Source organism: Streptopelia decaocto (assembly GCF_964273445.1).
Source record: "Streptopelia decaocto genome assembly, chromosome: 1".
Lineage (NCBI taxonomy): Eukaryota > Metazoa > Chordata > Aves > Columbiformes > Columbidae > Streptopelia > Streptopelia decaocto.
Window position 1 is genome coordinate 133,185,166 of NC_138663.1, and position 16,648 is coordinate 133,201,813.

Consider the following 16,648-nt stretch of genomic DNA (forward strand, 5'->3'; position numbering starts at 1 on the left):
TAACAGAAAATGTCATTACTCAAGTATTTTACAGAAATAGTCAGGAGGTGCAAAATGTTCTCTCTTTTTCAGTAATTCTTAACTTACCTTTAGCAAGAGATAGATAGTTAGATGAACTAAATAAACTACAAAAATCAATTGAAATTGGAGAAAAAGAAAACCTGCTAGTGAGGGGACAAATCGTATGTTTTAATGCTAGAAGAGCAATTTCGCCTGTAGAAAGCTTTATCCAATTTTCTTTTTTTTTTTTAAGTTTTGTTCAGACTGCTGCGAAGATATTATTTACTGACTGACTTAGGCTTTATAGTCTGAACAAAGAAATGGGAACCATCAAGTCCCAAATGCTAAGTCAGACTTGAACAATGCCTTCCTACACACCCTACTACATGTTGCAGGACAATGAATTTGCTCAGCTATGAAGTACGAATGGCAACGAAGCTATCCTCAGGATTACTTATTTGTTGGGCAATAATCATAACAAATCAAAGAGAAAAGTCAGTAATAAGAGAGTCCATTCCAGAATTTAAAAGTACTTGGCAATCAGCTCTAAAGTAAACTTCAGGAGACTACTGTAAATGATTAAGATGCAACTTCAATAGCAAGGAAAGAGTGCACTCAAAACCCATCAAAAGCATATGAGCATATTGAAACTTCACCAGTATTTCTTTCCCTTGCTTTGAAAGAAATCAATGAAACAGAGACAAGATGAACCCTCATTGTTATGATCACCCTTGTACTTTTACAGGGGAGATTCTCCAGGCAAAGGTTTCATTAGACAGGTAGAAAGATAGGTTTCTTGTACATGTCTAAGACAAAAAGAAAAAAATTACATATATCTCACCCCACTCTCTTTATTTTTCAATAAAAAGGCAGTCCTGGAGCGCGTTCATTTTAGCAAAACTATACACCATGCTACATGCTATAGATACAAATGCTTCTGCATTTCAGTAGTATAAACTGTTTACTATGTCTGCATGCTGCATGTTTCACAGAGAATTGCAAGGTACTTAAGGAAATCTTTTGAAGGATTAAGTAGGGTTGTTTAATGAACAGTGTTGCTAAGAGAAACAAGAAAGTGGCATGCCCTTGTGATTCGATTTCCTTCAGACTAGTTAAATACCTGTCCTTTACTAGTCTTCATTCCCAATCAAACTGTTCATCTACATTATCACCCATTCAGAAAGATCACAGAATCACAGAATGTTTGGGATGGGAAGGGACCTCAAAAGATCATCTAGTCCAATCCCCCTGCTGGAGCAGGAACATCTAGATGAGGCCACACAGGAATGTGTCCAGGTGGGTTTTGAATGTCTCCAGAGAAGGAGACTCCACAACCTCCCTGGGCAGCCTGTTCCAGTGCTCTGGCACCCTCACTGTAGACAAGTTTCTTCTCATATTTAAGTGGAACCTCTTGTGTTACAGTTTGTACCCATTGCCCCTTGTCCTATCATCTGTTGTCACCGAGAAAAGCCTGGCTCCATCCTCGTGGCACTCATCCTTTACATATTTATCAACATGAATGAGGTCACCCCTCAGTCTCCTCTTTTCCAGGCTAAAGAGACCCAGCTCCCTCAGCCTTTCCTCATAAGGGAGATGGCTCTGCGCTGGACTCTCTCCAGCAGTTCCCTGTCCTTCTTGAACTGAGGGGCCCCGAACTGGACACAATATTCCAGATGTGTTCTCACCAGGGCAGAGTAGAGGGGAAGGAGAACCTCTCTGGACCTACTAACCACCCCCCTTCTAATACACCCCAGGATGCCATTGGCCTTCTTGGCCACAAGGGCACAGTGCTAGTTCATGGTCATCCTGCTGTCCACCAGGATCCCCAGGTCCCTTTCCCCTACACTGCTCTCTAACAGGTCATTCCCCAACTTATACCGGAACCTGGGGTTGTTCCTGCAAAACTTTACACTTGACCTTGTTATATTTCATTAATTTTTTCCCCACCCAACTCTCCGGCCTGTCCAGGTCTCGCTGGATGGCAGCACAGCCTTCTGGTGTGTCAGCCACTCCTCCCAGTTTGGTGTCATCAGCAAACTTGCTGACAGTGCACTCTGTTCCCTCATCCAAGTCGTTGATGAATATGATGGTGTCATATGCTTTACTGAAATAAAGATAGACCACATCCACTGCTCTGCCATCATCTATCCACCTCTTTATGTCCTCATAAAAGGCTATGAGGTTGGTGAAGCATGACTTTCCCTTGGTGAAACTATGGTGACTGCCCCAAGATGTGTTTAATCTCAAATGCTCACTGGTAAAAAGTTTCATTTATCAGTTTTATTTTCAGAGTGCAGACCAAAGTCTTCTATTGCAGCACCACTGAATAAAAGAACGGCTGCAGTACATGCTTTTTGGAAGACCCAGAGCCACCTGTATGTCAGAAGGACATATCGGCCAGAAGAATATAGGACTGTGCCAGTGCTTTCTCATGGAATACTTAGAGCACAAAACTGAATATTATGTCTAATTCTAATGCTAACCCTATATCTAACAAACAGAAATCATGTAGAAGAAATAGAGCTGAACATATGCATACACACAATAACCAAAATGGTCACTATTGATCTAATCTCCAGTTCTAGGTATGGAGCCTGTTGCTTTTCTGACCATTGTACTAACCTTCCTCTGTGGTACGAGCAGACTTTGATTCACTGTCCATTCCTTGGAATTCATTGAAATAAGGGCGAACTTTAATTTCATAAGTAACTCCCTTTTTCAAGCTGACGAGGACAGCACTGCGCTCCGTTGGGACTTTGACCTCCAGATTCTGCCATACAGCTGGAGAAGGTAGGCCAGACGTCTGGCGATACATTACGCGGTAGCCCTGAATAAACTGGGACTGGCGGTCAACCTAGAAATGGCATTAAATAATACGTCAATAAACATATTAAAGTAGCACAACTATATTAAAAGAAAACAAAACATTTGCCTAAAATATGTTTTTCCTCATAAAAAAAGAGAAAATTAATGGCTGTTTAAGCTGTGGAATTTAAAAATCAATCTGCCTTCTCATAAGTCACTGTTGATTAATTGTCTATACAGAACATTCTTCTCACATTACTTGCTATAGAACATTTCTTTCTATTTCACTTTCACCAGCTCTATTTATTATAACAAATACCACCTTAAATCATAAAACAAGGCCCTGTCCCTGCAACAAATAATGAAAAGAGAACTTTGGCATAGTGCTTACTGCGTGTAAACTTACTAAACTTGGCTACCAATGTGCTGAAATATGAGAAGAAAACCAAATTCATTTCAGAAAAGGACAAGTCTTTGAAGATACCCTATATGCTTTCAGTTAGTTCATTACTTGGCTCTCAGCTCATCTTTTCATGAGATGCTCTGGAGAGTAAAATAAACATAAGACAGATGCAGAGAAAACAACTTCCAAGGACATGTGCTGTTTCTTGCATTCACAATCTAAGCAGCCTCTTTGAATCCTGAGGTTGTGATGCTCTCAGACCATCAGATGGAGGTAATGTTGGTTTTGGCCTATATTTTGTATGTTACTAGGCAAGCACAATTCAAGATTGGACCATAGGCAAAAGCTGAAATTCTAAACTATCATAGCTATGAAGAGGATTTTTTACTTGAAGGAAAAACTTAAAATGCATTTTATCTTGGAGACGTTGCATGCATCTTTTCTGTTGGTAAAAAAAGGCACCAAATAATGATTCGAGCTCTTATGATGTTTGCATGAATTTTCCCAGAAAAACAAAGAACAACAAAAAAAACCCCCAAACAAACAAAAAAACCAAACCAAAATAAACAAACAAAACCCAAAAACCAGTCAAAACAATTTAATGGATAAAATAAAAGCAAACCCAGCTGCTTCTGTAGCCATCAAATAAAGAGCTAAAGAAAGTCCAGCACAAATAATAAGACTAGCTGTTTGGTAAATTTCTTGGTTACAACTAAGATTCAACAAACAGGATTTCTTTTTTTTTGTTCTTGACAATTTGTTACCTCAAAGATACTTCAGAATTAGAGTTAAATTTGACTTCTCTTAAGAATAAACAAATTCAATGCTGAAAACACAAACCAGGGCCTATTCCACTTCTATAACCTTGTTACAGTTTATTGAGGTATTCAGAGGCGACACAGATTCTTAAGACATTAAAAAGCAGGGGAAGAAAGAAGAAAGCTTTATTTATGAGAGCAAAGCAGAAATGTCTTTCATCAAAACTGTCACTGTTAAAAACCTTGCAACATATGTTACAACAACATTAAGCTTGTATTTTATAAACTTCTCTACATTCACTTTAAGTGAATTTATGCACTGAAAGAGGGATATAACTCACAATAATAGCTTGTTAATACCAAAAGAATCAAGCTGTGTTTTTAAGAAGAACATTAAGCAGCTGTTTCCAGATGAAGAGAGTCTGTAAATCAGAGTTAATTGTTTTTATCCATGTTCGACTTTCATTAATTAAATGTTTTACGGACATAAAGACTTTACGAACCTCATGTTTACTACAAAATTCAGGAATAACAATTCTTTTGTGCACTTTGTAATAAAGATTCTCAACTTAAATTACATATAAGGCTATAATGCTTAATAATCAAATATTAAGTTTGATTCCTGCCTAACTTTTGAGTTACGAGCTATGCTGAAAGATGTCAAAAGTTTGTTAGAACTTTCCATTTAGCCTTTGCTGAGCTTTTAAGCTTTATTGACTGCTGCCTAGTGGAGAACATCTGAAAATTCAGAATTGACTACGCTGAACTGTAACAGCGTGCTGCTACAAAACACTATGGAAATTGCTTTTTACGTCATGGTACAAACACAAACACACCCTGAAGAACTGGAGCCCTACAGTATACCTAGAGTATACTAATTTTGAGGCTATCACACTTCCATATCTATTTACCTATAAGTAACACATAAATCATTCATACACCTATTTTCCTCCTAGACTTCTGAGTTTCTAATCTGAAAAACTAAACAATACAAGGAACATGAAAACAGAATGCAGTAGTACAAAAAGGTTGTTACATATATGGGTACTATAAACAGCTTGATTGGAGGCTCAAACAAGTTTCACGGAGCTTCCAATCAGAAGCATGATTATAACAGAGCTGAATGATCTGCCCAAACTTCAGATTATTGACAGTGATTCCATTGTTCAGGGTCTGTGAGGGTACTTGTGAAAGAAAATACTATGCATTTTTAATGCTTTCTAAAAACATCCAGTCAAATTTTGTATCAAGGAGAGGACATGAAGCTATCTGACACACCCGCTTAAAGCTAGTCGGAATGAACGGGAACTTTCATACAGTCAAAATATTCGGAAACTTCACTTATTGTGAAAGGTGGATTTTTTTGTTTCGTTTGGAGTTTACTGATTAGTAAAAAATTACTCTTGAATCATTACATGGATTAACCAGAGATATTTGTGTGGTATAGCACAGATATATTTCACATACACATACACACGTGTGTGCATGCATATACGTGTATACACATATACATTGTATGTGTGTATGCCTATATATATGTATATGCCTAAAGCCTGTGATTTCATAATTTTCTCTGTTTGTTATGTCATACCAACAGCATAAAAATATGCTTAGCATCAAAGAACTGCATTCAGCTGTGCTAAGAATCAAACAGCCCTATAGGTCTGGTATATGTTCACACACAGGCAGAGTTTCCAAAACATGCACTGTGATTTGATGAAACAATGTAATCATTTCTAGGTATTCTCCTTTTTCTCTTTCTGCAAATGGTTGCCACTTCCTCTTACAAAGTACTTGGCATTACAGATATTGCAGGAACTCTCTGCACTGAATACTGGGATCAGAATATTTCTAGTCTGCCTATGACATGCTTAACTACGCTTGAATTTGTACAAGCGGCAGTGACATGCTCTCAAAAGAGCTGCAACAGTGTCTGGCTAAAGATATGCTTTCTCCCTCAAAAGAGAGATGGCAGAAAATGCAGATATTCCTTTAATAGACAGGAGAGAGCAATTACAGGGCAGGTTCTGCTCAGCTCTTACCTAATGCTTTAAGATGACCTACTAGCATAATTGGTCCTGCATTCTCCTTCTCACCCTCTTTTACAATGAATACGTAGGGCAGGAGGTACCTACAAACCTGATGACAGGTCTCCATTTCTGCAGAACAGGAAAGTCATTTCCCCTCTGTGTTCAAACCTGCACATACTGCAGCTGAACACGAGACAGGTTTAATGGCTATTAGATCATTTGATTAGGCTATTAGGTTGTTAAAAAGATGGCAAGAAACTCATAATGCAGCTTATGTTGCAAGTATAAGCTCTTTTTGGGCAAACCTGCCAATCTGCACCCTAAAGACTTTCTGTAATATGCGCTTTACTATATAAATTTCTACTACAAAATAACCCAATTAATGCTTTGCTCCCACATCAATACCCACTGCAATTCTCCATCTGGGCAGAATACCTCGCACTCTGTGCTGAATTTGCTAGCACAGACTCCCAGTAATCTCCCAGTAAACAACATCAGCATTTATTTATCCTACAGAAACAAGACAAAGGGGGATGATACACTGGAAAACTGATGGGTTTACTCTTGAAGCTTCCAGTGAAGTGCATTCATTTAAAATCACTGCCAAATTAAAAGAAAGAGGCAAATAATTTATCTTTCTTGCCTGGTAGTTTCATAAGTCTCAGAAGGCAATCAGGATTTCAAAGCAACAATTATTTTGCCATATTGAAGAACTTTTATTCCTGCTTGTGCCACCAGTCTTCTTTTTATAGTACTAGGAGACTTTTCACATTTGGCCACTAATGAAACTCTTGGTTTAATGCCCAGTGTGAGAAAACTGAGGCTAAAAGTCCTGAACTATATTGAGGTCAGCTTAAAAAGTACTTTGAGCACACAATGTGCTGTTTCAATAATAAATGCCTTGATAAAAGTTAAAATAAATCAAGCCCGGGATTTAAAATTAGCCATTTGATAACAGTGGGCATATCTGATACTGTAAGTCTCATCAGCAATAAATATTTCTGCACATTACCTTGCTATGTGTAAAGTTTGAATAATGACACATTTTTATCATTGTAATGCTGAAGTCAGTATTATTTGTGAAGCACCCAAATGTTACGGTTGAGAGCATGACAGATAAGCAAGAATGTGAGACAAACTAATAATTTTTTATTCAATGCAAGCTTTGAATGGTATGAATTTAATAAGACCTGGCACCACACAGTGAATGAAGAACATTAAAAGAAATGTTGAACGGTTCCATGAAGAAGAGATCCTGTATGTGACCAGATAATTACAGCTGTACTTTAATACTTATGCACAAGAGGGATAAATTTAAGGGACAGTGAAAGCTTAACTTCTGACATTCCTCCTCTTTTTTTTTAACACTGTCTTTGTAAGCCTGACCTTCTTTTAAAAGAGACAAAATATATGTGTATATCTATATTTTAAAATTGCAACACAGTAGCAGAGAACTATTTCTGAAATTTTAAATGGAAATTTTTAAAAAAAAAAAAAAAAGAGAGAGGAAGTAAAACCAAAGCAATCTCAGAAAGAGGGAGAAATTGGTGCTAATTTCCTGGGAGTCAGGATGCCAGAAAGTCAGTAATGAAGGACGTTCCTTGGCAGACATTTTTGAACTGCACAAAGTCAACACAAAGAATCTTCTGACTCTCATGGCACTTCTGTCCTTTTGTATCATAGCTTCACTATCTAACCATTTTAAATTAATAGCATGCACTCTTTATTCTCTGGATAGAGTGGCTTTTTTTTTTCATAGAGACTATGGCTAATTAATTGGTTTTGTTCTGGTTGCTGGAAAGTTTCTAATTAGCTGTTCCAGAGATCTTTTTTTTTGTGTCTTTCCTCCCTTGGTCAATTCCAAAATGTCTCCACAGAGGCCCGTATGCTTGTAAGGTTGCATAGGGTCACTACTTTGAGGGATCTTCCCGATGAACTGATATCCATAGCATCCCTAACAATTTACCTTTACCATATTTTCTTCACTCATTACTTGTTTAGTGGGGGCACCAAGAGATTATTTTAGATATATATATATGTATGTACACACCCATATCAATATACACAGACAGACACACATAGTTCTTTGTATTATAATTACATTGGTTACATTGCATAAAACTGAATTGTTTTATATTGAGGTTTCCTTTTGTAGTACATGCTAAAACAAGGACAAGTCTATGAAACTGTATTCCTGATAGCTCTCACCCAAGAAAGGACTCGAAGGAGCACCATATAGATGTGATCCAGGTTTACAGTTACTGATTGCTAACATCTGAAGTTTCTAAACCACTGACCAATCTGCTTGGGCAAAAGGGCTTGCTGCAAAGCTGCCTAAGTCAGCCTGTCTTAGAGTCATGTAGCTAAAACAGGCAGCATTTTTAGAAAGACAAGCTGAGTGTTGAAATGATCAATGGCAAACTGCAGTGACACATTTTCTAAGAATGAGAAATTTGTGGGTTTCTTTATTTATTCTAATCCACCCCTGCCCATTCAAATCTGTCAGCACAGGGATGGTGCATAAGCCCCCACAAATATGGCTGAGTTGTGCAAAAATGACAGTAATCCCTATAATACACAATCTATCACCACACTTCTTATCTCCTGTTGTATAATCCCCTGTACACATTAACCTCTTAGCAATATTACATGTAGAAGACAATCCCTGAGTATTGTGAATATCCCTTTAGCAGAATTCATCCTATATAATACAACTGTTTCAGTGACATGCAGTGCAGCACTATTTCTCTCACTCTTCCAGCCGTGGCTCTCCCTCCTCTGGGGCACATGCCCCAAGAGCAAAGCACTCTTTTGGTGTGCAGCGCCCTAGGAAATCTCTCCTATGGTTACAAATCCTTTCTTTCAAACCCCAAGAAGGGAAACACAGCATTTTGAAAGCCCAACACTACATCAGAAATTCTACCCGGTAGTTTGACCCCTCAAATAGAAACGCTCTTAAGTCATGCCAAAATGATTCTGGTCTTCTATAATGAAAGGATATCCACTGATGGTGGGTAAGGCTTATGCTGGAAAACCAGATGATATGCAGTGGGTCAGGCATCAACACCACATTTCTGACTTTCCTACACGTGTCCTATAGGAAAGCTATTTTTGCATTTTAGGGTCACCAAATAACAGGGTATTGTCAGAAGTCCCTATGTCGCAAAGCAGAAAGTGCTTTTTCATACAGCAATTTCATGTTGATATTTAACTTTGATTATTTTTTGACATGCACAGTAATGAGTCCACAGATCAATTATCCTTTAGATTGTAGTGTTAAGTATATTCATTTTTATAATATTTTCCTAGTCAGACTACTATCTTGCTTTGAGCTGAACACTGAAGGCTTTGAACCTCCCTGACCTGAAAGAGAAAATAAAAATATAACTGCATTACTACATATCTATTCCTGTATAATGTTAGTTTATCAGCACACTCACACTGAAGTCGAGACTGGAGCTTTTCAGGGTAGTAAAAAAAAAATGCAGGAATAAATAGGCAAAATTAAAGCAATGTCAAAGTAACAGAAACCTTACCGTCCAGGTGACTTGAACTGTTGTGGGTGTCAGCACAACAGGATTATGAAGTCGTACAATGACGTCTCCCAGTTCTTTCTGGACTTGCCTGTGATCCACACCCTGTGCTGGTGGGCTGATATCTGCCAGGCCAGGCATACACATGAAAGCATTATTTTAATGTCAAGAATTATATATGGTATCAATAAGAATGACTGATTTAAACACCCTTCATAGTACAGTTTTTAAAACAAAGCTGTGCTAACATTTTAATATGAACTCCCAAGCATATCAAGTAATGCAAACAAACCATTCACCTTTAGCTGCTTAGGAAATAATGAAATATAAAGATGTTTAAATGAGTATTCAGACTCAATGGCAACATTTTCTCACATCTAGTAAGTGATGAGAGAGATGCAATATTCACTAGTTCAAAAATCCTTAGATAATAACAATGTTACTCAGATGACTGGAACCAAATTGGTTAGTGTAATTGAAGAAAAGGAACTTTACTTCAGCATACATGACATTAAGTCATTATATGTTTCCAAGCTTTCTCTAAGCTTCCCCTCCCCACATACCATGCACACAGGAAATCAAACACTAAAAATAGCATTTTCTTCTGCAAAGCAAATTTTGCCTTACAGACACAGATAATGAAATCTAGTGCAAATATGAAAAGGAATCAATTGATAAAGTCAAACTGATTCTGATCTATTAAAAAGTCAACAAAAACACTCTACCACAAAAAATTTATCTTCAAGACTATGTCAAAGATTCCTTCAAAGTGTGTGGGGAAGTTACTTCCAGTCAAAAACTGAAGGAATTAGATCTCTTAGTATACATCTACAGAAAACTGTGACTCCATCTCCAGCACCACATTTGGCCCTAGTGCCCCATCCTTAGAGACTATATTTGGGTCATGCCATTGTGTTAAACTGAATGAAACTGCATTACATTTGCTAAATAGGAATAGCAAATACAAAATATGTGTTGGAAAATGGAGAAGTAGATGTGCAGTTAGTCTTTTTAGTGATAGTTCCTGGAAATCATCATTTTCTGTTACTCTGCACCAAAAGGAGAATGTTGGGCTACAGGTATCACTTTGCTAATATATCACCAGAGCACATCCCTTCCTACCACCTTAGACAGAAACAAAGGTACTTTCTAGGAGCCAGTGAAGTCTGAATGCCTTCAATGGATTGTTCAAGGACCTTATAAGGCTGTTCTGGGTCAACAGTTACAGATGCCCTTACTATGTCAGTTGTCTATGGGGATTGCATAATGCTTGTTAGAAATAAACACGCTGATTATTTCTGCTGGATTTTGCTTGTATTTTTTTCCAGGAAATGGGATTTAGAACACAAGCACAGATTATATTCAAAAAGGCCCAATACCTTGTGGTCATGCCTGTATAAACATCTGTAAATTCTGCTTGATTTTCCCATGGGATTCACTAGCCAAAGACACTTTCCTTCTTTTTGGATCAACATCATGCCCTTGTGAAAAGAATACATACAAAAAGGGGTCTTTTTCTTCCCTCTGATGGTCTTAGATATGGGAATATGCAGTATGTGATATCTTTTTTTCTTCTAAATATTATTAAGAAGAAATAACAGCACTCTTAAAAATGAAACTTTTAAATGTAACAACCAAGGCTGAATCACAAGCCTCCAGCTGTTGAAAGTAGTTTCAGCTTCATAATTCTGGATTGTTGTGGGTTCTGATACACCAAAAAACAATATTGGCACAGACTTCTACTGATATTCAAATGAAGATGGCTCCATGGGTCTCCGAAGGGAACATAATCCAAATATGGAGCTTGTGTATCAAATTATGTCTATTCAAAATGATCAAGAAACAGAGAGATAAAATAAATCTCTAAGACAGCAGTTCAGACTGGTTTACAGGATGATAAATTATGCTGCTATCCACAAAAAGCTATGATCCTCAGTATAAAATACCTACAGCTATCCATGGCCACATTTTAGGTTAAGTTATCTTATGGTATAAAACCAACAAATTACCTACATTGCCTTGGGAATGGCTTATTTGTATAAACTGCATTTCGTCATTTTAATGGGACACATGCCAAAAAGTAAGGGAAAAAACATGGGCTAATAACAGTAAGAAATGTGTATGAAGATGTAAATGTGGAATTCTGTTTTCTGGTATGTACACTTGGAAACATATGCACACGGGATGCCCAAGGTGTAATGTCTGGTAATGTCATTTTCACATTGCTGGGAGACTCCTGGTGGAAAATCAGTTGATCTATCTATATCTTCAAGTACTGGAATAATTAAACCATGAATCAAGCAAAACTGACTCAAGAAGCTATATTCTGATGACAATTAAGAGTTCTCTAAAATTAAATTTGCTGCATACATTCTCTAACTTCTCTTTTAACAGCTTCCAATGAACTTACCATTAGTTGCTAGTCATTTAAATTCCAGAGATAGGATTATATATAGTTGAGCGAATGTGTTTTTTAATATATGGTTTGGTCTGTTAATAATCTGAACAAGGAAACAACTATTTTCTTAGAGTAATTATTGATTTCTCTGTCCTTTTTTGATTTAAGTCATTCAAGGTAAACCTTTTGAAAATGCCTGACTACTGGTGAAAATATGCAAAAAATCCTATTACTTGTATTTGCTGTACTTAATGCCAGGAAATTAAATGCTCATCTATTAAAGCTAAATATTATATAGCACTGTTATAGTTGCTATTTTTTTTCCTCCATGGCCACTGTGAATAGGTTTTCTACTGTGCGTCAGCTTGCTCAGTGAGCCTGAATTGAATTCAGGCATGATTAGAAATCACATCAAAATATGTTAATTTTCAATTGATTTTATGATTTAATTCTATTAAACCGTAGGCTTGCAAAGAAGCTATAAATCCTGTACGTCTCAGTGTGCTTGACTACTAAACAGTTTCAGGAAATGGAAGCTGCAGCACATGCTGTAGATAATTAAAAGACATGTTTTTACTGAAATCAAATTGCCTGTCAGTATGTCAGAAAAAAGTATATACTTGACACTCAAATGCCAAACAAAGTTGTTTTTTTAACTAGGTGATAAGTTATGCAGACTAAAAGACTGGTGCAATGAAAAGCATGAGTCACCCCCTAATAATGGGAGAGCAAGAAAAAGAAGAAAACTTGTGATACTCCGTGGATAGTGAAGCCATGAAATCCTTCCCCAACTCATTCCTTCAGCTTTTCAGAAAGCAGCTCTGTTTCTCCTTTTAGAGCAATGATTAGTATTTTGAGGGGTAATTATTAAGGACAGATTTATTCGGGAATAGATGGGGATGAGAGAGGATGGATGTGATGGCAATGTGATAAAGAAATACCACCCTGCTATTGTTTCTCTCCATCCCAGACCAGCACATGATGGAATCTGACACAGGACACACAGACTCTCCAAACACACTTCTCTGTCTTCCATAAACAGAGACAGAGGATCTCATTCTAAATTAATTGTGAGAGGAACTATTACTTTGGACTCAGAAAAACATTAACATTCCAAAATATTTTTAATTCCCGTATTCCAACTGGTTTAACACAGGATTACACTCTTGAATTAAGTATTCGAGCAATGTGTTGTCAAAGCCAACAAATAAACAAACAAACATGCTGTGAAGAGAAATTTGTGGCAGTTATACTCAGTTAGAGTTGGATGTATTGTGAATAGAATTCAATAGTTATCAAATCCTCTGCACACATGCAATGGAAGATCACAGCTATCAATTATGTCACCACCCTATAAAAGAGGGATTTCACTACAACCTTCTCTCTTGGCTTATGCAGTGGATTAATACAACTAATTCAGAAACCTAGGTATATAAATGGAAGACCTATACTTTTCACAGAATAACTTCAAAATATTCTTAGCATGCAGATGCATTAATTTACATGAATTCTCTGTCTAAAGTTTGGGCCAGATTAATCAATACACTACAGATATTTTGTGCAATTCTTTTGATAAAAACTAATTATAATCACGGTGTCTGTCATAAGCACTTGTTATTATAGTATATCCCTATCATAATAATGGAGAAATAAGAACACAGAGAGAAAAGATACTGAAGAAAGGATGGTATTCAGAGCACTTTTCATAAAAGCTTGGGTGCCTAACTTAGTTTGCTTTCAATAGAAGCTGGGCATCAAGGAGCACACCAGGTCTAAGTGACCTGCAAATTAAAAGGTCTAAAACGTACAAAGGATTGAAGAGCTGACCTATCTCTCCAAATCCTCAAGTTGATACAGCAAACATTAATCTATTTTTCATCTTTACTGGTTAAGCTCGATTCATGGTTCCTTCAGTCAGAGTGCTAAAGCCAAATGGCCAGATTGCCCTATTGGTCAACATTCAGTTCCTTCTTTCCATTTTAGCCCAAGTACATAAGCCTTAAGAATTACTATTACCTTGTGTTCGGACAGGATCTGACATAGGGCTGGGATCACTCAGACCTTGTGAATTGATAGCTCTCACCATAAATAGGTAGATTGTATTGGGGCGCAGTCCTCTCACAGTGTAGAGAGTGGTCTTCACATGGTTAGCTACTGTTTGCCAACTATTGCTCACGGATTGACTGCAATGAGAAGAGGGCTGAAGGTTATAGACTAATAGAAGGAAAAATAAGATAGGGAAAGGACCTACTTCTGTAACCACATGTCAAGTGTAAGTACAGGAAAAAGTAGTAAAAGCAGGGTAAAAATAAAAAGATTTGTTTCAGTTAACTCACCAAGACATGATTAAAAAAAATAACTCAGCTGTCAAAAGTATTTCTCCTTTCAATAGAAGCAAAAGCCTTTGCTATGTCTCTAAAATAAATATATGCAAAAGGAAAGCGTGGAAAGCTGTAAAGTAAATTTGAATGATAAATAGGCCACTCTTGAACATATACCTTAGAAAAGAAAATCCTGTTAAAAGAATAATTTTCTATACTGCTAAGTAAATTATGGCAATAAATTGTCATTGGAAGAAAATTATTCTCCTTGAGCTAAACTAATGCTCAAAATTTTTAAAAAAAGGTCTGAAAACATGCTTGTAAAAGAAAGTATATGAAGATTTTTCCTGTCACTATATTTTCCATTGGACATTATAATAATTAGATTACATTCTGCTGTATGAAGAGATTTCAACTGTGATTGTTAAAACAGCTTCAAATGAAAATCCCTGGCTTTTGTTAAAGTTATTGATGGGATGCCATTAAAGCTTATCTAGGGTGAAATATCACAAAAGTTTAAAAAGAAAATTTGATTTTATTTTGCTTTGTTGTATAGCAGAAAAAAAATCTTTAAATATATTAAAAGGAAAAACAAAATGGAAAGCTAATAGTTTCATGTTTTAATTGTTTCATCATATACTGCATAAGGGATAGTGCAAGTTCCAGAACAAAACCAACAATGTGCACATAGAGTAACGTTCTTTGCAGATTAACATAGCAGGATGAAGCATTATCACTATTACTTCTTAAATTTGCATGCATATGATTTCGACAAATTCTTGCGTGAATTTTAATTAAAGGATGAACTAAATTATTTGTCATTTGTTGAACATCTTAAGTAAGGAAAACATTTAAGAATGTGCACATTTTTATTCCGAACCATGTATTACTGACAAGTGAGAGGTGTGGCCCATGCTTAGACATACTTGGCCCAGGAGTTCTTTCCTACCACATATCAGATGATGCTGTGTGCAAGGGAGCAGCTGGATTATCTTCAGCCTCAGACTGCAGAATGAAATTCTGAATTGTTAACACCAGCCTTTTCAGTTAAAAGTTTTATTCTCTCTAAGCCAGTAAAATGGATGTTTTAAATGTTCTAACTCTTTAATTAGTGCTGATTTAACAAGAACAGCAAATAAAGCATGCAGAGAGGCTTCAGGACTGTCCATTTATTTTCAGAGAATTTGTACTACGGTGGTCAAGATAAAACTGGCCCAAATGGTTTGACCTGCAGCATTCCCACAGGAGACTCTCACTGATCATCAAGACTAAGGGGAAAGTAACAAATAATGAGTACATTGTCCTGTTATGTTCCTGTTGACCTGAAGAAATAGTTAGACGCTTGTCTAATTAATCACTTAGAAAAAAAAAGATCAATTAAAAACATCAATTAAAAAACTACAAATCAATGCCTGCCATAGGAGTTGAGCCTTTTAATGAACCTCTAATGATACATGTAAAGTCCAAAAGAACACCACAATACCAGTAGAACAGCTGGTAGCAAGCTTTAAGCAAAATTAGAAAGGAAGGAGATTGAAAGTAGAATAATTCGCATACCTAAAAGCCTCAATGATATATGCACTAGCTGGTAGGCTTCCAGGGGTCCCTGGTTGCCATGACAAGGTGACACTGTTCTTAGTAACATCAGTGACCTGAGGTTTGGATGGTGGCCCAGGGAGGTCATTTATATCATAATTTTTACTGACTGTTGCTCCACCGGATTCTGCAAGGGCAAATACAACACAATCACTTTTTATCCTTGATTTTATAAATCTGATCAAAGTAGAAGATTAAAAGGAAAAACATGTCAAACATCTGCAAAATCAGCATAACCAAGGTTACTAATCTGTAAATAAGTAAATATTATATTTTTGGATGAAGAGCTATCATTCTTCAGGTACCTACTGAAACAAAAAAACCTGCAAAACTCAAAACCTCTTTTTTTCTTTAAAAAAAGAAAACAGAGAATAACAAAAAAAGCCCAGATTTGCTGAAATTTACATAAATATCAAAAGCTCATCTGCTAGAAGGCTCAGGAAGGTCCTATATCCAGATCAACTCCAGTACTCACAGAGAGCACAGTGGACTTTGATACGACTCTGTGTAGGCATAATAGTTCTCTTGCCCAAGCCGATTACTGAACGAATCTACAGTTTATTAATACTCCTGTTTAGAAGACTTATAGCATACTGGTGTCACTGGAGACAATACAAATTGTTCCAACAATACAAATTGTTGGAACGTCAATAGGCATTTAAAAATAATAACAATGAAATGCAAGGCATGTAAAGTAACCCACCCTTCCCTCCTAAACCTTCTCCATCTCAATTCCAGAATTGCTAGAATGGATTATTTGACTCAGACTGCTCTGATATAGTCTACACTTTCATTTTGTGCCAA

At 36.7% G+C, this 16,648-nt stretch overlaps 1 protein-coding gene across 6 annotated transcripts in view; it reads right to left on the bottom strand.

Annotated features, from left to right (window-relative positions):
• Positions 1 to 16,648, bottom strand: part of ROBO2 (roundabout guidance receptor 2) — a 459,676-nt gene that overhangs the window by 76,649 nt on the left and 366,379 nt on the right. For all 6 annotated transcript variants that reach the window (XM_082046751.1, XM_082046748.1, XM_082046750.1 and 3 more), the window contains exons 12-15: positions 15,806 to 15,971; positions 13,944 to 14,110; positions 9,533 to 9,654; positions 2,623 to 2,854 (exon numbers count right to left, since the gene is read on the bottom strand). In XM_082046751.1, the coding sequence (XP_081902877.1) occupies positions 2,623 to 2,854; positions 9,533 to 9,654; positions 13,944 to 14,110; positions 15,806 to 15,971 (687 nt within the window). The remainder of the gene's footprint in view (positions 1 to 2,622; positions 2,855 to 9,532; positions 9,655 to 13,943; positions 14,111 to 15,805; positions 15,972 to 16,648) is intronic.